At 38.1% G+C, this 24,966-nt stretch overlaps 1 protein-coding gene, 1 long non-coding RNA gene and 2 other non-coding genes across 4 annotated transcripts in view; 3 read left to right on the top strand and 1 right to left on the bottom strand.

The window, feature by feature from the left end:
- LOC142102353 (uncharacterized) overlaps window positions 1-24,966 on the bottom strand; it is a 281,858-nt gene that overhangs the window by 245,593 nt on the left and 11,299 nt on the right. Inside the window, exon 3 of the long non-coding RNA XR_012679251.1 lies at window positions 3,308-3,411. This is a non-coding gene — a long non-coding RNA (uncharacterized LOC142102353). The remainder of the gene's footprint in view (window positions 1-3,307; window positions 3,412-24,966) is intronic.
- TRNAL-CAA (transfer RNA leucine (anticodon CAA)) lies at window positions 29-137 on the top strand. The gene is made up of 2 exons: window positions 29-66; window positions 92-137. It is a non-coding gene; the product is annotated as a tRNA-Leu (tRNA).
- TRNAL-CAA (transfer RNA leucine (anticodon CAA)) lies at window positions 823-931 on the top strand. Its single transcript has 2 exons — window positions 823-860; window positions 886-931. It is a non-coding gene; the product is annotated as a tRNA-Leu (tRNA).
- Window positions 9,745-23,734, top strand: LOC142101406 (olfactory receptor 8U1-like). The gene is made up of 4 exons (XM_075185869.1): window positions 9,745-10,673; window positions 23,102-23,227; window positions 23,310-23,608; window positions 23,724-23,734. The coding sequence occupies exons 1-4, from the start codon at window positions 9,745-9,747 to the stop codon at window positions 23,732-23,734; spliced, it is 1,365 nt and encodes a 454-aa protein (XP_075041970.1).

Here is a 24,966-nt window from a genome sequence, read left to right as displayed (position 1 = left end):
GAATAGGTTTACAACAAAAGAAAAGCTTGTCAGGATGGCCGAGCGGTCTAAGGCGCCAGACTCAAGAGTAATGTCTTCTTCTAAATGGGTTTTCTGGTCTCTGTATGGAGGCGTGGGTTCAAATCCCACTTCTGACAATTTTGTTCTTTTTCTTAAGTTGGAAAAACACATTCGTCAATGGATAAGTTGTACAGTCAGTTAAGACTGGATGTAAAAGACATCATTCAGAAGATAGGTTTTCTTTCAATCTTGGCATAGTCTGACATTAACATATCAACTTAATCTTATCCTAACATTGTGCAGTTTAGCGAACTAAAGGAATAAATTCAACCAAACTTTAAAAAATATGCACACTTACACATTATCTCAATTATGCCTCCAGTAAGTGGATTCTGATTTAGTCTTAAACGAATCAAAATTTTCTTTACAACTGCGAAAGATGCAAGGTTGCATTTTCATAAACTGAAGTGTAGTTGTCTGTAAAAATGGAGTTTGAAGTAGACATTTTTTGCAACACTATCTTTTTGTTAGTAAATAATCAAAAATAGTGAAGAAAAGTTTGATAGGCATGGAGGACAGACTCAGAATCTTGGTCTACTTTTCCATAGTGAGACACCATATCTGTTAGAACAACGGGTCTGTCCTGAGACTAGGTTGAACCCTTAGTACAACGTGGACGCATGAAATACAGACATCCAAGATCGTGTTTTTATTATTAGTTTTCAAATTCTATATAATGTTTGCCTTTCATAAACTGCCATATTATTATATTTAATAGAATTTACAATATTGTTGAATAGGTTTATGGCACAGCGAAAAATGGTCAGGATGGCCGAGCAGTCTAAGGCGCCAGACTCAAGAGTAATGTCTTCCTTTAAATGGGTTTTCTGGTCTCCGTATGGAGGCGTGGGTTCAAATCCCACTTCTGACAATTTTGTTCTTTTTCTTAAGTTGGAAAAACACATTTCTCAATGGATAAGTTGTACAGTCAGTTAAGACTGGATGTAAAAGACAGCATTCAGAAGATAGGTTTTCTTTCAATCTTGGCATAGTCTGACATTAAAATATCAACTTAATCTTATCCTAACATTGTGCAGTTTAGCGAACTAAAGGAATAAATTCAACTAAACTTTAAAAAATATGCACACTTACACATTATCTCAATTATGCCTCCAGTAAGTGCATTCTGATTTAGTCTTAAACGAATCAAAATTTTCTTTACAACTGCGAAAGATGCAAGGTTGCGTTTTCATAAACTGAAGTTGAATTGTCTGTAATAATGGAGTTTGAAGTAGACATTTTTTGCAACACTATCTTTTTGTTAGTAATTAATCAATAATCGTGAAGAAAAGTTTGATAGGCATGGAGGACAGACTCAGAATCTTGGTCTACTTTTCCATAGTGAGACACCATATCTGTTAGAACAACGGGTCTGTCCTGAGACTAGGTTGAACCCTTAGTACAAGGTGGACGCATGAAATACAGACATCCAAGATCGTGTTTTTATTATTAGTTTTCAAATTCTATATAATGTTTGCCTTTCATAAACTGCCAACATTATTATATTTAATAGAATTTACAATATTGTGGAATAGGTTTACACCACAAGAAAAACTTGTCAGGATGGGCGAGCGTTCTAAGGTGCCAGATTTAAGAGTAATGTTTTCCTCTAAATGGGTTTTCTGGTCTCCATATGGAGGCGTGGGTTCAAATCCCACTTCTGACAGCTTTGTTCTTTTTCTTAAGATGGAAAAACACATTCCTGAATGGTTAAGTTGTAGTTGTCCTACAACAAAGAAACACCACTTTCCCAAGAAAGTAAGTGGCTTCGTCTTTCCATGGGGTCCATCTGTGCCAGAGTGTTATTTTAGCAAGCTATTCTAAAAGTTTAGATGGCTTCCACCATATCCAGACAGTGAATCATGGACATTACATTTTGTTTTTATTTTCTGGAATATATGTATTTTGTTAGTTGCACTTTTAAATTAATGTTAAAGGTAGACTCGGACAATGAAGGCTGAGATTAAAGCAGATGAATTCTGTCCAAATGAATAATATTTTCTCCCATGAGAGGCACAAGAAAGAGCCTGATACAAGAGCAAGAACATTACGAAGGCTGCATTGGTATGTTCATAATACAAAGTATTCTGGTACAAGTAAATAGAACACTAATTTAAAAGCATCCTACAGGCCTGTGGATCTCCACTGTAGTGAGGAGACAGCGATTTTCAGGTTGACCGCAGTTGGCGCAGGGTTTGGTGAGATGGCAGGAAATTAATAATTTGGTCCTGGTTATTTTCCTGCATCTCCATTTGGTCAGATCTTGCAAAATTCATGTTGGTAATGCATTGTCAGTGTAGTCCATGACCCAAGCAACATCCAGCCCACATTTGGACCTACAATCCTTAGCAATTTGTGCTGGCTAATCTGGGGCAAAGAGTCTAATATAACCCTGATATCCACATGATGTTCACCCTGCAAAGGAGTTATTGACTTTGCAGCAGGGAAACCATAGGGCTCGACTCCCAGGCTAGTGTTACCCTGTAGCTGCTGATTAATAAGAGGATGGTCACAAATACGTAGAAGTCAGGGCTGACGCCACAGTGTCAAAGTCAATAACTTAGATCAAAGTCACAGGAAGACAAACAATATGAAAACAAGCTGAATAAGTGCCCAATAAGTCACATAAGATATACAGGAAAATGCACAAGCATCAAACAGTAATGAATGCTCTTTAGGCACTGGAAGACATAGCTGGACTAAATGAGTGACGTCATGGGCATGCCCCGAACATGTGCTCCCACATCCACAAGTGATGTGCCCAGGAAGAGGCACCTAAAAATAATGTAACTATATATGTAAGTGTGCCTAAGAGGTGCAAGTGGGGATCTTGGCAAATGTGTGCTCTGCACCTTAATCGATGCAACAGAGATAGATTTGTTATAACTTGTTATATGTATCTATGTATTTTATGTATATATCTAGTATGTAGTGTATTTATGTGTTTCTAGTTTTAAAATAATTATATTGTATATGGCATTACAGAGGCTTTAATTAAACTGAAATAAGACACATTTAAAATATTTGCAGAATTCTTTATACATGTCAATGCAAATCAAAGACTTTATTTTAGTTTTGCATATTACTGCCAAAAGATTTAAGGTATTTTTTAAGTAATTGTAAAAAAAGAAAATAGAATTATTGGTGTGTACTTAATTATCTAAATAGAAAATCAAAAAGTTTATTATAAATACATGCTCTTGTAGCCACACCCATTTATTTGCATAACCACAACCCCTTAACTTACCTTGGTCGCTGCATGTTGCAGCATTCCCGTGTGTAAGCATTGCTTTGACTTCAGGTGTCCCTGTCATTTTTTCCAATGTTGGCAACTATGTTCTTCTACATATGCTGTAAGGAGAGTCTTAGAATCACCCAGTGGAGAACCAAACAGGAAATTATGGTGTGCAATGTACAACAATGCATTAACTTTGCAGATAAATCCACGAAAGCCATAGATATGCAGCATATACAAAGGAACAAAGCTTGTGCTATATGTCACTTAGAAACTACTTAGTAACTCAACATGTACTGGCCAACAGGGCCGGACTGGCCATCTGGCACTTCTGGCAAATGCCAGAAGGGCCGATGGCTAGATGGGCCGGCACGACACTTCTTGGATTCCTGGTGGCTGGCTCGTCCCCAGGAACCAGCCACCTATGTTGCGCGACAGAGGACTGCTCCTCTGCTCCCTCCCTCTCATTCTCTCTGCACTGCAATGTGGACACAGGTTTTTTTTTTTTCTGAATGGGGAGGGGATCGCGGGGGTGCCGCGATTTTCGCAAGGGAGGGGGTACCATGATTTTGCGCGTGGGGGTGCCACGATATTTGCACGGGATACCATGATTTTCGCACGGGGGCGCCGCGATTTTCGCACGGGGGGGGGAGGGGGAATAAACATATGCTCAAATGGAAGGGGAAATGAAAGAGTAGATGACGGTGACCCCACTCGGTACAGTATCATTTCTTACTTCCAGTCCTCCTCCCTGTTACCAACATGAGGCTAGATGACTGGGAACACCAAAAAAGAGATATCTTGCACTGAGCTTAAGAAGGCATATAATTGTAAAAGCAGATGTATAGGGAAAAGGGTAAGCGCCAAAAAAACATTGTAAAGGGATACAATAAGGAAAAAAGTCTTAACAGCGCTAGATCAATTTTGTACACACAAATACTTAATAACTGTAAAATATTTTTTATTTTTTTATTTTTGGTATCCAATATTTATCTACCTATACTCTAATACTATTTGATATTTATCACTGAGACCGGTCTCTTGGTAGTCATTACCTATCAATGTGCACACCAATATATTGTTAAATGTGGACATACTGTTGTTATATCTAAATAAACATATACAGTTATTAAGTATTTGTGTGTACACAATTGATCTTGCGCTGTTCAAACTTTTTTCCTTATATGACTGGGAAGAATAGAAGGAAGAATATAATTGTTCATGAAACCATATAGCCTTTTTATAGTAAGGCAGATATAACACAGAAACACTCAGGGTTGTCCAGACATCTAGAGACTATAAGGTTTATATATTTCTATTTCTGTCTTGTGTCACAAGCAGCACAAACAGCTCCCTGAACCCCCCATGGTGATTTTCGGGGTGGGTGCAGGGTTGTCACGAGTGTGAGAGAGCCTGGGGGGAAGGGGGTGCAGGAAGAGGGGTGAGAGCCAAGGGGGAAGGGGGTGCTGGAAGAGGGGTGAGAGCCTGGGGGGAAGGGGGTGCTGGAAGAGGGGTGAGATAGCCAGGGGGGAAGGGGGTGCAGGGGGTTAAGTGAGAGAGGCAAAGGAGAAGATAGTGCAGGGGCATAGGTAAAGAAAGTGTAAAGGGAGAGACATCTTAAGAATGGGAATGTTAGGGAAGCAGCCATCATAAAACACAAGTAGTAATGAAGAATGGGAATGCACAGAGGGGACAAGTGTTAAAATAAAATAAAAAATCAAGCCTTCATACTCCATTCACTTATATTTTCCATACCCCCATACCCCCACTTCTAAATTTCCACTTTGACCACTGCCCTCGGTCCCTGCTCCCGACTGGCTGTGTGAGCTGACAGCTGCTGATCCCTCATCGCCCAGCGCGCCCAGTAGTAAAACAGAACACAGGATGCCATAATCAGGTAAGTTCATATATTTTCTCGTGTGTAATGTGTTTTTAACCAACTTTTGTTGAACTGGGGGCACTACTGTGTATCCAATGACGTTTAAAACACTATGCATTGCTCATTATTGCGCTGTAATGTTTCTTGCATATTTATCTGTACAGAGACTTTTAATTAAGAGGAAAAAACACTGCTTGTCATAAATTTTATCTGTGATTGTGTCAATATATCTATTTTTGTTTGCATTGTAAATGTAGTATTAAGCTGCTCCTAGGACTCACACTCTCAGTATCTGATATGCTGTACCAATTTTTATTTGTGAATGCGTTTTTTGTCTGGGCACTACTGTATGGCATGATGTTGTTTGGAGGCACTACTGTATGGCATGATGTTATTTGGGGGCACTACTGTATGGCATGATGTTGTTTGGGGGCACTACTGTATGGCATGATGTTGTTTGGGGTCACTACTGTATGGCATGATGTTATTTGGGTGCACTACTGTATGGTATATGATTTGTGGGCACTACTGCATGGCCAAATGTGAATTGAGGGTAATATTATGTGGCATAATATGACCTGGGGGTACTATGGTGTGGCATAATATGAACTTCTGCCAAAGGCAAGTCTCTCATTGTTGAATATGACGGGGGCCCAAAGAAGTTGTTGTACTGGGGCCCAAAATTCCTCTTGTCGGCCCTGCCTGTAAGTCAAGATAGTAGATGTCTCCAGGTAAATAATCGAAATGTTTCCTATCTAATCGAACTGATGGATCATATCCAATTATCTCTCACCCACCTCCTCTGTCCCCCTTAATTAATATACTGTTATTTAAAATGAATAGAAAAGACGCATATCCAGTTACTGTAGTATAAAAAATATTTTTTTCTGACATTTTGCTGTAGATGGAAATACTTGTAATCCGGCCGTGTGGGTTCAAATGATCATTCAATAGTTATGTTTTTTCTGATATATATTTGTTAGAGTTTTATTACATGTGGAATGATTCATGAAAATTCTGCCATTACTATTTAATTGAGGGAAAAGGGTACCTGTTACCTATATGTGTGTGTAAGTATTCTGTTGTTGCTATTTTGTGGGAGATTTGAAAAAAACAAAACATTGGTTTCCTACAGTGGCGTCTGTATAATTGGTGGTATTGTTGTAGTATGGGGTGGGATGGTGGTGGCAATGTTGTAGTGTGTTTGGGGCTTAGTATTGCTAATAAGTATGATAGGGTATTGCTGTAATGTGGGGGGTGATGCTGGTTGCTGGTTGCTGTGATGCTGGTTGCTGTAATGTGGGGGGTGATGCTGGGCGCTGTAATGTGGGGGTGATGCTGGTTGCTGTAATGTGAGTGGTGATGCTGGTTGCTGTAATGTGGGGGGTGATGCTGGTTGCTGTAATGTGGGGGGTGATGCTGGTTGCTGTAATGTGGTGGGTGATGCCTGGCGCTGTATTGTTGGGGTAATGCTGGTTGCTGTAATGTGGGGGGTGATGCTGGATGCTGTAATGTGGGGGGTGATGCTGGATGCTGTAATGTGGGGGGTGATGCTGGATGCTGGAATGTGGGGGGGGTGATGCTGGTTGCTGTAATGTGGGGGGTGATGCTGGATGCTGTAATGTGGGGGGTCATGCTGGATGCTGTAATGTGGGGGGTCATGCTGGTTGCTGTAATGTGGGTGGTGATGCTGGATGCTGTAATGTGGGGGGTGATGCTGGATGCTGTAATGTGGGGGGTGATGCTGGTTGCTGGAATGTGGGGGGTGATGCTGGATGCTGTAATGTGGGGGTGATGCTGGTTGCTGGAATGTGGGGGGTTGATGCTGTAATGTGGGTGGGTATCGATGTAGTATGAGTGTGTGGGGGGGGTTATTTATTGATGTAATATGGGTGCTAACAATGTAATGTTGAGGGTCATTAGGAGAAATAAATACCCCCCACACACACATACTCATACTACATCATATCGTACTGCACCAGCAACGCACACTGCGCCAGCATCAGTGCGCAACAATATAGTGCATGGAGCCCACAACAAGTGGGCCTGTGTGCTATAAATGCCAGGGATGATTTTTAGTCCCAGTCCGGCCCTGCTGGCCAATAACTGTAGATTGTAGTGAAAGTTCCATTTTTCAAGTAAACCAGCAGCCTACTGGACATTCCAAAAGAGTAAGCAGACATTTTCGAACAACAACCTTGGAGGGTGGTGCTTCTCTATTCTGCCTTTCTCTGGGAAAGTGGAAAGCCAAAGCTTACAGTCTCCTAGGCAGAAATGCCTGTACAGACTGTAGATTGGTAGATTTAACTGACCTGTTATGGTTTGTTTGAGCTTTTTGTTCCTCAGCACTACTATAGACACAATCCAAGGGTTGTGGGGTGGGCCTCTACTAGTTTCTAATGGTGGGAGGAAGAAATATGTAATTACTCTATGCTTTTAAACAAAGATGCAGCTAACAGTCAGTAAAACTTCCTGCAAGACAATCAAATCTGAATCATTATTCATTACATTTATGAACATTTTTACATGATGTAACTATGAAGAGACACTAATGCTTTGTGGCAGCCGCTTGATTTACAAACCATTGGGCCACTCTCAGCTTTTGCAACTTGTTGAACGATCGTTTCACTGACATTCAGTGTGTATTATAGAAATGGTTTTCCTAAATAAAATATCAATATTGCTGTTATTCTCGTAATTCTGACTACTGCTACCAATAGTTTGCTGAAGCTCAAGCAGTTGTATATTATACATTTTATTGATTTTATGTTTGTTTTTCTTCCATTTTTCAAGTGTTATTAATTTACACTTGTGTTTATAGCTTGTTGTTTGACAAATCTCAACTTCAATTCCTTCGTGAGCAAATTAAAATATTAATTAATACCTAGACTAATACATTATCCATTCCATTTTAATTAATCTTAAAAAATATTTTCAAATCTGGTCTATAGAGGTTTACCCTCCCGAGGAATAAGATCTTTTGTACTGTTTATAAATATTTACATGATATCAGTGGTACTTTTCAAGATATTTAATGTGATATCACCTTTGGATTATATTGCTTATAATATTACCATTAGCCTCCAACAGCACCTGCTACACAGCTAATAGTGGGGATTTCACCAAACGAAAAATCCTGACAACACGATTATTTGCTTTATTTTAGACCCAAAAAACTATAATTGCTTCTCCACCAAAGTGCATATTTCTTAGAAATATCTGTATACAGAGTGCAAATTTGTCCTCCTATATCACACGCATGCACCAGATTAGGTTACATTACATTAATTACAGGTAAGGAAAAGTGTTTTTATCATGGTATTGAAACTCTCCTCCGTGCATATAAAACTCCAGCATTATTTATTTGCTTTGACCGGAAATGTGTGGCTTGTCTAGGGTGTGGGGTTAATGTATTCAATACTATGCTATAAATAATTAAATTAATAAAAAATAGAACAATTCATATTTTAGAAGAAGATATGTACAACAGCATATCATAAAATGTACACTGAAGGGCAATTCTGGGATCGTTTAGTTAGAGCAGTTATTTAAATCATAGGTGTGGTCCACGATAGAGTTCAATTTCCAGTCCAGCATCAAATGTATCTGTATTAATAGATAGTTTTATACATTTCAAGTTGTAGGCAAATATACATTGTGAAAAAATGGAACATTTATTAAGTATAAATTATAAGCTATATTAGTGATCAAAATAGAGGATATTTGCTGGACTTCCTGACACTCTTCATAACAAAAGAAAAAAATATAAGAAAAAAATGTTTTAGTTACCCTTGCTTCTGCCTCTATAAATACAGTAGACCAAGGGATATATTAACTAAATTGTGGCTTTGAAAAAGTGCAGATGTTGCCTATAGCATCCAATCAGATTCTAGCTGTCATTCTGCAGAATGTACTAAATAAATGGTAAACAGAATCTGATCGGTTGCTATAGGCAACATCTCCACTTTTCAATCCCACAGTTTAGTAAATATAACCCAAAGACCATGATATATATATATATATATATATATATATATATATATATATATATATATATATTGAGGTAAGAAAATAAAACTAACTATAGGAGGAATTAAGGCAGGTTGTATTTTTTGCAATTGCCTGTTTTATCCTAACACCTATAAAATTATAAAATTAATTATCTATTTAAATATACAACTAAAAGAAAGCCCAGCAGCCCTGTCCCTCACCTGCCCCCAGAAAATCGAACATTTGCTCGGTTAAGTTAAATAATTAAAAACCTATCCAAGGTAAAGCCAAAACATTGTTCAATAAGTCTGATCACAATCTTCCGTCATGAAGGGGTTAAGAGTATATAGTATTGTCAGCACATAGGATTATTACACATTTAAGTTATATGTTTTATAGTTCTCCCATAATTATAAGTATTATGTTCTTCTTCTCTATACATCTTGTACTGTAGTTTTGTAGATGATATCCACTAGAAAATAATGCAATTATCACCTTCAATCCTATTTTGTTTATGTCGTATATTAAGTTAAATCAGTAAGTATTTCTCTTCCAGATTTACTACTTAAAAACTGAATTGATGAATGTCACAAATCAAACTATGATGATCTACTTCATTATAAAGGGGATTTCTGACGCTCCGGAGCTGCAGGCTTTGATCTTCGTCCTGGTCCTTTTCATGTATCTCTTCATTCTTGGTGGGAATATGACTATTGTTCTATTAGTCTGTCTGGACCCTCAGCTCCACACTCCCATGTACTTCTTTCTGTGTAACCTGTCCATCTTGGACATGTCCTCAAGCACAGTCACACTGCATAAGATCCTTATTAGCTTCTTAACAGGGGATAACACAGTTTCTTTATATGCGTGTATGACTCAGATGTTCATCTTCATATCTCTAGTGTGCAATGAACTGTTGATGCTGACGGCCATGAGTTATGATCGTTTTGTTGCTGTCTGTAACCCATTGCATTATGCCACAGTCATGAGCCCTGGCTTATGTGCTTCTCTGGCCAGTGTCTGTTGGGCTTCAGGTTTCGTAGAATCTTTACCTCTTTTTGTTTTAATTTCCAGGTTCTCTTGTTATAAATCCAAGGAAATAAACCACTTTTTCTGTGATATTATGCCCATCATAACACTGACTTGCAGTGACACTACGCTCTCCAACCTCTTGATTTTTATCTGTGGCCTTTTCCTTTCCATTTTCCCCTTTCTACTCACCTTCATCCCTTACATCTTCATTATCCAGACCATACTGAGCATTCGTTCAAGTGCTGGAAAACATAAAGCTTTCTACACGTGTTCCTCACACCTCACAGTGGTCATTCTACTCTATGTGACTCTCATCTGTCAATACATGAGACCGACCTCGATGGACACTTTGGAATCTAGCAAGCTTTTCTCTTTGTTTAACACAGCTGCTGTCCCCATGCTTAACCCACTGATCTACAGCTTGAAAAATAAAGACGTAAAATCTGCATTGAAACGTCGGTGGTTTCAGATGACCACGTAACTCAACACAGATGGAAACATTTGTTTTAGTAGTCATTTATAACCTATACTGACCAGTTAGATATTAGCTTTGTTCAATCTAGGCTAAGTTAAATTCATTAAGGGTAATATCTGACTGCTAACAGTTACAGCCATTTGTTATTAAATCATACTTGCCAAATTTTCACCTCTGCCCTCTGGGAGTTCACAGAGGGGAAGTGAAGTTTGAGTACGGAGGGGAGCAGGCTGAAGTGAATCGTGTCATCACTAGGAAGTTGGCAGGATGCGGGAGAAAGGCCTGCTCTCCCAGGAGAGATGTACTAAATAAATAAGTAATTTAAATTATCGATATTTGTAAATTTCTGGCATCACCAACACAAGCATATCTTAATCTCTACAAGATATAGAACACATTGGTGTTAGTTTCTTAAGTTTATCTGAGACACATCGGAATTCATGAAAAATAGAACAGTGGGATCTCTGTGAGATCATACACACAAAGCAAGATACAAGTGTGCTCACAGTGCAGTACACTACATTTCTGTGACCTTAGTCCTGTATTATCTCAGAGAACTGCTCAGAGCGTTGGGAGATCACACACATGGTATGTACTTATTCAGTTGCATTCAACCTGCATCTGTGTGTATGTAAACATAGAAACACACTTTGATCTCACCTGCACTAATACAGATCTAAAGGCTTGGAACACTCGTAAGATAGACATCCTCCCTTTAGATCAGTAGGACAACAACTCTCTGGCTGCAGTCTATGAAAGTAGATATATAGTTGTTCTTGGAGGTGGTACTGTCACAAGAGTAGGTATTAAGTTGAAGACTGGTGGACAATTAAGAAGAAGCTCAGTAATACACTTGGTGTCCAGTAAAATACTCATGTAGAGTTGGGCGTAAGACTGTTTTGTTTGTGTAAAATATGCATTTTGGTATTGTGCATGAGAACCAAATAAACATACACATACATCCATATGCAGATTTTCTGGCATCTTACACTTACAACTCTTCAAGACTCAAGGGATAAAATGGGGTAGTAAGGGGCGGGCGGTGTAGGCCGAGTACAATAAGGACATGTTTACATAATAGCGACTGTGGTAGACCTGAATGCAGATCCATACACACCTATCAGGAGCCAAATCACTTGGAAGGCTGGTGCAGCAACATGCAATGATGTTGACAATGAGCAGAACTAGCTAGCTACTCCTGATTGGATGATTGTGAATTGATCCCTCCAGCTGTTGGTACATAATTTATTAGTGTGGATGCAATATTATTGTATTTATTGTTTTTTGGTGATTTTTTTTGCAAAAACAAATAAGCAAATCATCATCACCATTTATTTATATAGCACCACTGATTCCGCAGTGCTGTACTCAATCACATCAGTCCGTGCCCCATTGGAGCTTACAGTCTAAATTCCCTAACATACACACACACACAGAGAAAGAGAGACCAGGGTCAATTTTAATAGCAGCCAATTAACCTACTAGTATGTTTTTTGGAGTGTGCGAGAAAACCAGAGCACCTGGAGGAAAGCCATGCAAACACAGGGAGAACATACAAACTCCACACAGATAAGGCCATGGGAGGGGATTGAACTTATGAGCCCAGTGCTGTGAGGCAGAAGTGTTAACCACTTAGCCCCCGTGCTGCCAAACACCAAAACTAAACCCACACAGGAGCAATTAACAAGTGTCATATATACTAACATTGTAAAAACATAAAGAACTGTAGATGTAATAACGTCTCCTACATAAGAAATGTACATGCACATCGTGAGAGCATCATGAAAAACAGATAATGCAGATTACATCATGCAGGCAAGGTAATATATCACAATGAAAAATGGAAACATTTGAAATACACATAGGCAGGCAGTGACTGGGTGTCTGCCTGGCACGGATCACAGCAAGCAATTGCACCAGGCAGCTGACCCATCCATATGCTGTAGCTTACCCAGTCATTATTAAGCCAAAGGGGAGCTTCCAAATCATATCCAGAGTCAGAAGTAAGCTTGCAGCTCCTACAAAGGGTGATATTCTCTATTTGTACCAAATCTTTTCATACTTTTCCAACATATTTTGACTTGTATACATTAACCTTTCATGACCAACAGTGTCATTAACAAGGCTGACCCAGTCACAGAGATTCGGCTACTAATGTGCCATTCTCTTCCTAGATATAATAACTGTGGCCAACATGAACAAAGTGGACAGTAGCTGTCTAATAAGTTTATCCATCTTGCCTCCCAGAGCTAGGTCAAAGAGGCATACTCTAGGACTAATTGGGGGTTTACCCACTTCGAGTTTTAATATGCAGTCCATGACATCACTTCAGAAGTCAAACACCATCGGACAATCCCATATAAGATGCTAGAAGGTGCTCAGCTGGCTCTCACTCTTGAGACAAGTCATTCCACCAAATTTAGATAGCCATAGAGGAGTGAGATATACCCTATGGAGGATAAAGACCTGGATATGCCTAAATTTCACAGATGCAGTCACCTTATAGGCACTCTTAAGTATTTACCCCAGTCCTTATCACTAACCAGACCTAAATCAGGCGATTTGCAATCCCAGGAGGCTGCTGACACCAAAGCCATCTAAAAGAATCAAGTATATGGACGAGGTAAGGTTTTGGGGACCAAGTCTCACCAACATTAGTCTCAGTGGGTTATCAAGGGGATGGGGAACAGTCCCATCAAACTGTGAATCAAGAGCATGCTTGATTTGTAAATATCTATAAAAATAACCCCTGGGAACACCATGAGACAATCTAACTTGGTCAATGGATCGCAGAACACCTTCTTCATACAAATACCCAAAGTAATGAACCCCAAAATTGCATCAGGCAGCTAACCCATCCATATGCTGTAGCTTACCCAGTCATTATTAAGACAAAGGGGCGCTTCCAAATCATATCCAGAGTCAGAAGTAAGCTTAACCAAAAGGTGTTAGATTTTAATTGCCTGGGATACCAGCACAGTGCGTCTACCTGCCATGAGAATATGTACCCGGGACTGTGGGGATCCTGTGTCATTAAAAAAATAGTCATAAAGATCAGTACAGTCTCTTGACATCAACCACTGTCTAATATGCACCATTTGTGAGGCATAGTAATACAAACGAAGGTTCAGTAGAGCAAGTCCTCTTGTTCTCCTGTATCTACATTAAGTGGTAAACTTAATACGAGCTCGCTTGTCTGCCCATACAAGCAATGAATAATAATGATCTATTTTTTAAAGATATACCGTATATATCCTGGTGCTTGCTTTAAAACATACAAGAACTTTGGCTGCAACATAATTTTGACAAGATTGACTTGACCTGTAACAATGATTGGCAACAGTTTCCAAGCATGCATCCTTCTTTTTAAATAGTAAATTTGAGGCTGAACATTATATTCAATATAACGACCCATATCATTAGAGATCCAAATACCCAGGTACATAAATTTGGAGGGCAATTGCAGGGGTAGTTGGACATCAGGACCGATTGGGCAGGATCCCTTAAGTGGAGAGGTATTAGATTTATCCCAGTTGATCTGTAACCCAGAATATGTCCCAAACTTGGTCACTACAGATAAAGGAATGGCAAAGAGTACTGAGTGTCTGACAAAAATGTTAATAATGCAGGCGACAGAAGGCATATATTGTAATCTTTTTTATTGTTCAATATTTGTCAATTTTGAAAGGGTCATTCAGTGACATCTATATATAAAAAAGGGTGTTTGTGTGTGAGGGACAACGCAGCCGTACACCCCACAAAACGCTATATATTCTCATTTTTTTCTATTTTTCATTACTTGTTAATTGTGAAAGGGTCATTCAGTAACATCTATATTTAAAAAAGGGAGTTTGTGTATGAGGGTCAACATAGCTGCATACTCCAAAAAAATGCTATACATTGTAAACTTTTTTCTATTTTTCAATATTTGTAACTTTTGAAAGGGTCAGTCAGTGAATTCTATATTTAAGTTTAAGGAGTTTGCCTGTGAGGATTTTTTTTGTACATTCAGGAACCGCATGTACAACATCGCAGCGACTGCAAGAAATGCCATCTGTCATGTTACCAACTGAAGCAAGCACATTAGATAAATTAAACAGCAAAGGAAAAATAGTGTAAGGTGCAAGAGATAAAACTGTTGATACAATACGCACACACTAAATTTGGAACGTTAGTCAGCATGCATCATGGTTAGTGAAGAGGCAGCAACAATCAGATGTCATTAGAGGGACAGAGGCATCAATAGATATTTAGACAAGTAGATATCCAATTGGAAAGAGCTACCTAATTTGCTGTATATAAATAAATGTTGATGCTCATAGACAAAGGTGGCCTGCAAACATACTACAAAACTTCAAAGATTATGCACACAATACATTTTGAATATTACAGGGCATGCATCATAGATAGTGAAGCTACAGTAACAGGCAGAGGTCATTGGATGGACAGTGGTATGAATGAATAGAGTTTGACATTTATAAAAGTAAATCAATGAAGGTTGGCTGCACTCATACCAAAAGCTTCAAACAAAAACATGTCATGATTTACTTTATATATTATCTATAATTTAAATATTTTGCACCTGAATCCTAAAAATTTAACAGAATTATATACTTATAATAATAGTAATATATAGAAATACTAAACATGCTCTTGAATACAATCTCTTTTTTCTCTCTCTCTATTCTAATGTATCCAGTGCAGCTTTGAAACTTGTGCATGGAGACCAGCTTAGTGTCTGATAGGGGAGAATGGTCGCAGATGAGATACAGCAACAGGGGACTTCTGGCAGAAGAGAGGATCAATGTGTTGGTGGGGCCAGTGACAGCATGGGTTGTCTAGCAGCTGGGAGGGCAGTGAAGAAGATGGGGTGTCTGGCAGCAGCAAGGGGGGGTTGGAGCTGTCACAAATGGGTGCCTGGCAACAGGGAATGTGGCTGATGAGATGTTTGACAGCAGTTATGGGGGGGTTGTGGTAGATGGGTTGTCTGACAGCAGGGTGTGGGGGGGTGGTAGAAGGGGTATTTGGCAGTATGGATGGGGTGGAGGGAGTTGTGTAATAATATTGGGGTGTCTTGCATCAGGGAGGGGGAGTATGGCAGAGAGGGTATTTGGCAACATAGCAGGCTGGAGGGGGGTGACAGATGGGGTGTAAGAACACATAAATATAAGAAGGAAAACCGCAATGTACAGTCTGGGTGGGCGAGACATATACATATAAGGGGGAAGCACACTACAATGTAGAGCAGCCAGGGTGGGAGAACATATAGATATAAGGAAGAGCCTGTGGGCTGTGTATTCCCCAAAAGTGATCTCATGGATACAGATGCCCAAACTAACAACTCTATAGTACCTGTCAAACAAAGGTTATCTCTGACACACACACTCACTGTCTTGCACATACTGACAAACAAACACACACATACACACTGACTGCTCAGCTGATGAAGAATTAAGTTAGGTTGGGTGTGATGACATTTGGGGGTGACCTATACTTTGTTGCCAGTGAGTATAAGAGAACCAGCCGGGGTCCCATTGACAGAATGATAGCATCTATTGAAGAATGGAGCATCATCTGTACCCAGTGGATAATCAATATAAAACAAAAAGGTACCCCACACGGCCCTAAAGAGATGAATTATAATAAATCACTGATGAATAGAAATCAATACAAGATAGTACATATATAAAAATCAGCTTTCAACAAACATCAAGAATGACAGCTGTTACGAAATTAGAGCTAGGCCTATATGAATAGAGGGGGATGTGATTGCATAGATACAAGTATGAGTGGTAGATGTTCAAGAGTGCCTACAGTTTACCAAAGACATTCCGCTTGTATTAAGTATTGGCACTATGTTTTTGACACATTTACAGTACACATTTCTCATACACCTGGGAACACAAACACACTCCATCTCTCATATACACACACATACATTTTTCATACACTGACACATTTCTCATTCATACTGACTCACACTTTCTCTCAAACACACTGACACACCAGCTCCCATACACTTACCTCTTCCTGCTGTGCTGCCTCCATCTTCCTCTGTTGCAGTGTAAGTAGGGGGCGTGTCTATACTCCAATTGGTTGAGTGACTGTGCGACATCAGCCAATTGGAGCATAGCAGAGGCAATGAGTAGTTCCTGCATGAGCAGCAAACTGTACTAAAGAGCAGCTCAGACTTCTCCTGAACTTCTTCCATTGTGCACAGCAACAAATGAAAGATTGTGGGGGCCCTGGTGATCGCATTCTGTTCCTCAGCAGTGGGGTCCACCAAGGATCTCCCCGTAGGGCCAGTCTGATGATGTGTCAGTTCCTCATCTGGTCTACACACAACAGACCAGAGTGTGAGACAGTGGTGCTACAGGACACCTCTGATGTAGTATAATGGACAGTGTGCACTACACTTTAGCAGTCAATTTCAGGGGAAACTGTGAGGTTCACATATCAAGGCAAGTATGGGGGAAAGAACATTGCATTTCCTCTATTTCTTCCATATTTGCCATTGGAGGGCTGCTTTATATAGCCGTCCATCAGGGGTGGGGGTCCAGAACAAGAGTAAGGCAGATTATGGAGTGGACTCATGGTATGTGATTAATTATTACCATGCACTAAATCCTTCATCACCTCTGCGGTGGCAGAGATTAGCTCTGTTCCACTTATGGGCAGAGCTGTTATATGTTTTACCCAAGTATTATATATGTTGAAGCTCTTTTTCAAAAATGGAGCACCAGGGACCTATGTATGTTAGGCCTAGGGTTGTACACATAGCTTCTGAGTAAAGGCTTGCACAGCTGGGAGTAGGGGAGCAGGGGTTGTGAAAGGTTTATCACCTTAACGGTGGCTTGAAAAATATATTAAATGTTTCCTGGTCTTTCAAGAAAATGTAAGAGAAGAAATCACTGAGCACTAATACGCAATTGTTATTTACAGATGTTATTACACATATTAAAGTCATTTCATTATTCTAGATAATATCAGCGGGTTTTGTGTACATTCACAATGCGTCTCATAGAAAGAGAGGGTGGGGCTATCAGAACTAGAATGAATAAGGATTGCCCCGAGAGTCACAGTACCCAAACTTAAACCCTAGTTGGTGCTATTGGCTGTAATGTATAAAGTAAAGCTGCAATCACAATGGGTAGTGGGTATACCCGATTTAAATGACATATGAGATTTTGGAGAGGGTGTCTTCGGTAAAAACTAAAAGTAAGAGCGTAAAATATTAAAAATCACATTCCCTATTAAATAAAACAATATACCAAATTTAATAATATATCAATATAATATATTCATAAAAATAAAAATGAAAAATAGAAACATAAACAAAAAAATTATCTGTAAATAATGGCAAATGTATCTAATAATGACAGACAACTTATGCATACAAACTGACATTATTGTCATGTATTGCAAGTGATATACAGCTGGTTGGTTAATTTCTATCACTATGTGTATATTTTTAATGAACATATAGAAACACATGTTTTCTGTCAATATTAGATACACTTGGCATTATTTATTGATAATTTTTTGGTTTGTTTCTATTTTTCATTTTTTATTTTTATTTATGTATTATATTTATATATTATTAAATTTGGTATATTGTTTTATTAAATAGGGAATGTGACTTTTAATATTTTACACTCTTACTGTTATTGTTTACCGCAGACACCCCCTCCAATATCTCTTACAATGCGTCTCTTGTTTACTGGGTACTGAAGTTTAAAATTTACACAGAAACAGAGGTGGAGGAAACTTAGTTTGGCTTCCATGACACCAGATAAAGACCAACCAGACTAGTAATAGAAAGAGTTAAAAGTTAATTATTCTTGATTTATTCATCACCCATAATTCTTCCTTAACTCTATAACACCCCTTATAGTCTAATATTGTTGCATATAATATTATAATCTAAACTGTGTCGTGGAAAACTAAAGGAATTGAAATCATGAGAACCCAGAGAAAAGGTCTAGTACTGCTAGTAAATCTATACATGTGTTACCAAATTTTAATTATTCACTAGTATAGTCAAGTGAACACCCTATGGAAATAAACCAGTAACTGGTGTACTGGTCTCGGCACATGCCAGTAGCTGAGGCTGTTTATTTTTGAATTGTGTTCTACAACATAACGCATCATCCCACCTGAGATATTCAAACTGCCTCAGAGCTGATGAGCATCGTGGAAGTGATCGGACACAGAATCACCAGCTCCTTGTCTATCATCATATATACCGTCCAAAGCTGAATCCTAGTGGTTTTAGTCACAGAATATACAACACCTGTAGCTATATATACTACTTCCTTTGTACCAGTGAAAATACAGGTAAGTCCTAATAAGCATTTTAAGATTTGTCAGTTTAAACAACCTGGTTATTATAGAAAAGTAAAGGTAGGATGCTGGATTGATTTAAAGAAATAACATGAGCGGAAATTGTATTGATATTGTATTGTATTGTATTGAATTGTATTGATAGAGCATATATTGCTGGTACTCTATAATCAACTCTGAGTTACTTACACTATAGGGTGCTTGTTAAAGTGTTATTAAATTATAATTAATTATTAATATTATTAATAATATTATTTTTTTATTATTTTTATAGTGTCCACTACCTTTTGCTCTACTGTTTTACCCATAAATAGAATATTTGGAGGTTTTTTGTTGATACCCCTTTCAGCGCAATCATTCTTATTATAAATTCTTATCAGACCAGTAAATGATGTATAACCTTCTTTGGTTATAAATCTCACACTGCACTTGTGCTCCCCCATTGTGGCATTGCTGGTATTCACAAAGTATCCCTGTACTATTTTCTTACAAATTGGCTTTCCATATATGGCCGTATAGCTTTGCTAGTGTCCACACTGTACAACCAGTCCAGTAATACAAAGAGTTAAAAGTCAAACGTCCTTCATATATTCATCATGTCCACTTATTACTATAGCTCCATAATAACAAGTATTGCATTGTGTTGTATATATAACATTTTCATTTATACTCTGGCTGAGACACTGAAGGAACCAATACCCTAAGAACAACTTAACCCAGAGAAAAGGTCTGCTACTGGTGCGGAAAAGGCTATAATCTATAAATGTATTAATAAAACTTGAATTAATCACTGGTACAGGCAAGGGACAATAAATAACAGTATGATGTTACTAAAAATGTAATTAAGTTAGCAAGTAGCTTTTTTTTATAAAGAGTATGCCGTGACAAATGTAAGGGCTTAAAAAAACCACTTTATATAAGGGTTTAATAAAGGGGGATTATTTTTCCTCTACACACCTGACTTCCTGTCACTAAGCCCATTGAAGGACATTTTAAGGATTCCTTCTGAGGTGAATTCTTTGATATAAGAGGGTAAAAGCTTGTAGTGAGGTATTGGTTACATACAGGTGTCAGACAACTTAAACCTTGACATTAGATGGGAATACTTTCATACACAATGGGAATGCTTTCATACACAATGGGAATGCTTTCATACACAATGGGAATGCTTTCATACACAGTGGGAATGATTTCATACACAATGGGAATGATTTCATACACAATTTGGAATGTTTTCATACACAATGGGAATGATTTCATACACAATGGGAATGATTTCATACACAATGGGAATGATTTCATACACAATGGGAATGCTTTCATACACAATGGGAATGATTTCATACACAATGGGAATGCTTTCATACACAATGGGAATGATTTCATACAAATTTGTGAAAGTTACAAAATGTATTTCTATATTATGCAACTTGTATTCTATGATTATAAAGAAAAATACTGTCACTCCACGTTATTCTGACACAAAGACATTTAAAATTACTTAAGTTCATTGTAACTAAATAGAATATTAATCTCTCAATTTATTAATGCATATTTGCTAATATGGCCTGTTTCATAAAGTATACATTTTGTCTGGTACATTATATCTATAATTAATTCATTTGAAATGTAATGGGCAAATTCTGGGCTTTAGATAATTCGGAATTGCGTTTGGGGTATTTTTGGGGAATGGTTTATTTTGTTCCTATTTTTATTTTCACAATAGTGAGAGGTATGATATACAATGGATGCATCCATTGTGTGACCTGAGCTAACACTAATAATAATATAAACTTCCTATTTACTGACTCCCAGCCATAATCTTTATCAAATGGCTTCTTCCACTAAGTGATGGTGAGGGGCGAAGCTTTAACTTGGGCTCAGTTAGTTAGTTGATGGAACATGACAGCTGATTCCAGATTAATTCAGCCTAAAGTGTGGATACCAGCAAGTCACATATCTCCCAGAAGTAAAGGTTATAAATAATAGGTTGTATCTATATTTTTGAATATGGTGAAAGCTATAGAATACATTTTCCCTTCCTGTTCATAGAATGCATATATCACTATATGTACATGTATTAATATACATCTATAAATTATCGCAGAACTCATGTTATTGATCTATTATTTAGATTTAGATTTTTGATATGCATGTACCATACTGTATCTTCTATTTGACATTTGGATTTAGACCTAGAATTTATGTTATATTATTTATATCCATTTGTATTGGCATTCTATTACTTTATTAATACATTTTATTAAAGCTTAATAAGTTTATTGCAATGAAAATTATGGTCATAAAGGGATAGAAAGTTGGACTTTGATGTAATGTTCACACGTTTGTACAATCTTCACCTCCCTGCAAAACTAGGCACAGTGTAAACGAGTTAGTCATTATCATTAAAGTGCACCTATTAGCTACACACAGAGGAAGCTGCTATTTTGTGGCAGAACCATTATTCATGAGGCTTATCAACTAGATATGGATGAACTTACAGCAAAATTTTACACAAATTGAATTTCACGTTTCAACAGGAGTTTCTGCAAAAGACCAAAGTAACAATGATAAAATCTGTGAGTTTTGTTTTTTTTCCCCTATTCATGGTAAAGTAATGTTACATTGTATTTACAAAGTAACATTTTGCCAAATTTATAGATATATCAGAAAGACAGTTAATTCATTCTGCTGTTTGGTATGATTGGGGTAAAACAAAACATGCTTAAATGCATAGACAGATGTCGGAATGAGACAAATATTTCCTGAATATCAATTCAATTTATAGGAGCCAGTGACAGCACTCTGCACATTATCATAATGGCCGTCTGTAGATGATGGATGCAATTTAAAATGTTTAATTTGTGCATGAACCTCTATACTGAGATGCTGTGTTCAAGAATACAACTGTAGACATAACAATGCATTCAAATTCAACCATATGGGACGCAAGCCTACAGGAAATGTATATATAAAGGTTTCCTTGATGTGGCTTCAATCAGATGTGTATGAAACTCCAGACATCATATTTCATCTGTTCAGCAAATGGCTTGTACCTTTATGGGGAAGTTATAAAACACAGCATCCCTACCCTCCCAGAGGGTACCAGCCCCCTGCTGAACAATGATGGCGCTCCTCCTGATCGCCCTAGGCTATGACCCAAAATGCCAACTATGACATCTCAGTGATCCAACAGAATGGACATGAGTCGCTAAGACCCTTGTCCATTATACCAAAAAAGTTTAAAAAAAATAAAAAGCAGAACTTTTTTTTTTTAGAGATTTTTATTTGCATAAGCATTTGTGGTCTCCCATTCATAGAGGAAATTGGCCCAAGCTGTCTAGCACAGGGGCTAATCCAGGATATTGAGAGGGTGTCCCTTTCTTTATTTTAAAGTGAATGGTCCTTTGTAACCTGGACCAGCAATGATGCCTATTGGGGTGGGGATGGTCCCATTACCATTATCAATATTACAGTATTATAGTTAAAAAATCTACATTTTTCAATAGAATTTAAATATTGGAAAAGTAAAATGCGCAGAGTACTGTCATTCCAAATCTCAATTATTGTACATGGATATTCGCATCAGCTAGAATATGATTACCAGAATCACATGCACCACACTATGGAGTAAATGTATCAAGCTGAGAGTTTTCTGGTGGGTTTGAAAAGTGGAGATGTTGCCTATAGCAACCAATCAGATTCTAGCTGTCATTTTATAGAATGTACTAAATAAATGGTAGCTAGAATCTGATTGGTTTTTCAAACCCGCCGGAAAACTCTCAGCTTGATACATTTACCCATATGTGTCAGTTAGATATTTTAAATATAATATCTACAGCCCCTATGACCCTGCAATTACAAACTGCTAACAATAGTGAAGAACCAATGACAGTGAATCAAAAAACATTTAATTTTAAAGCCCCAAGTGAAAACAGAGATGGGACAGTAAATAAATTGTTTTCTAATCAAATGTCAATTCACATTACAGGTGATGTTTTTGTTCTAGGAACACATGTTTGGAAGGACTACAATGTTTGTATAAATAATATTAAACTAAACTGTAATCTAATTTTATTATTCACAGTCCAGTACTTCGTTCTGTTACGCATCTTCGGCCTGATATGAAGCTAAAGGATTGTGTGCGCTATACTGTAGGAGAAAGGATAAAAACGAGTGAAGCTGATCGTAAGATCTACAAGATGGCTAAGAAGTAAGTTTTTCTCCCTAAACTAGCATAACAATAGAATATCCACTTTATCAGCCCATTTCTGAACTAATTTTGTGTGGTTTAGGTTCATACAATTGGAGAAAGAGGAAGCAATGCAGATAGAGGCATCTATCCAGTGGCAGGCAGAAGCAAGAAAACCATATGACGATGATATGGAGACAGAAGGGTCATCAGAAGCTGGCATACATGAAGAGATAACTGCAAGGACTGAAACTGCAGTACAAGTGGACATCTATGACGAGCAAGCTAAAAACAAAGCACAATTAGTGATGAAAATGAAGATCAATGCAAACTCTGAGAGTCCAGTACAGGCTAGTATAAACAAAATGAGCACTGTGCACACTAATAGACGTGTGCGAGCAGGTATGTAGAAAGAAGAATTCTCTTATCAAGTGTTTGACCTGGGCCCTACAATGAGTTTATATAGACGTGGCTTTTACATCCTGTGTACTGTGACTGTATAGAATTTTATTGACAGGCCTTCACTAATCTGTTTCTAGACCCTCTTCTTCTCCCAACAGGTAACTGGAAAATAAAACATAAAAGACGTCATCTATGCTTTGAAAGACAGAAGAAATTGCTGGAGAGTCAACATCAGAAGATCGCCCCAGGCTACATGGAGACACTAATTTGGCCACGTGGTGTAAAGCTCCCAAAGAGAGTAGAAGAACGTCCATCGGAGGACTCACCTGAAACACCAATGGAGGTGAGTAACTTACACTTAAATGTTTTAAACTTATAACAATTTATTCCCTAATGTGGGCTTGGGAAAACCATGGTTATCTGATTGTTGTAGAACTATAAGTGCCAGCATTCTGATACATGAAATTCTCTATGACTTGTATCACATTTGTATATTTTCATTTTTATTAATCTTGTTATTTGTGGGTATAAAAATGCTCTGTTCTTCATAAAATGTACCCAGTTTCACCAAAAGTCTTTTTGTTGAAAGTACAGGCTGACATCTGTTCCCCACCTCTGCCTATATGTAAATATAATGTCATTTTGAGTGGGCAAAGGGACTCTTCAGCCATCTACTAAAAGTGAAAAACCCCCAGAAGCTCATTTTTACTATTAATCTATACTATCCAGTCTGTTAGGCTGGTATGTTTCCAGCCTATCAGAGACTGGGATCTGTCGCAAAGCTGGGATATTTTTTTAAGTTTAATTCAAAGGGGTGGGCAGGCAGGTCACAGTGGGCTCCCTTGGCAGTCTTGGCCCCTTGTCAGTGCCCCCCGTCCATCAGATCCCCTGATGGTGACCCTGCCCTGACCAAACATACAAAACGCACAGACGTAACATTGAATTTCTGGATCACTCCCGTATTTAATAACAACTTTTACAATGTTTATCTCCTTGAAAACTCATTTCTATCTTAGTAAGATGAGATAATAGTAAGATGATATTGGTTCTTTATTACTATCCATTTAAAGATAGTATTCTGTGATATATATCTGGTTTTACATGTGAGGAGATTGAAGTGCTGTTTTGTACTCAGTCCAAGTTGAAAATGGAACTTCCCAATCCCCCAGCTCCTCATATCAGAAGGAGCACAGTATTACACCCCTGCAGTCACCACCATCTAGTAGCAACAATCCCTAGAAGAACCTGTATAAACAGGCGCAATCATAGGTATATGACATCATAACAGTAATTTCTCTGCAGGGCCGCAGCTTTGCACATACACAAATAATCCTTAATTACTATGTCCAAGATACATT

This window comes from Mixophyes fleayi, chromosome 9 (assembly GCF_038048845.1).
Source record: "Mixophyes fleayi isolate aMixFle1 chromosome 9, aMixFle1.hap1, whole genome shotgun sequence".
Taxonomy (NCBI): Eukaryota; Metazoa; Chordata; class Amphibia; order Anura; family Limnodynastidae; genus Mixophyes; species Mixophyes fleayi.
This window is presented reverse-complemented; position numbering and strand designations above follow the sequence as displayed.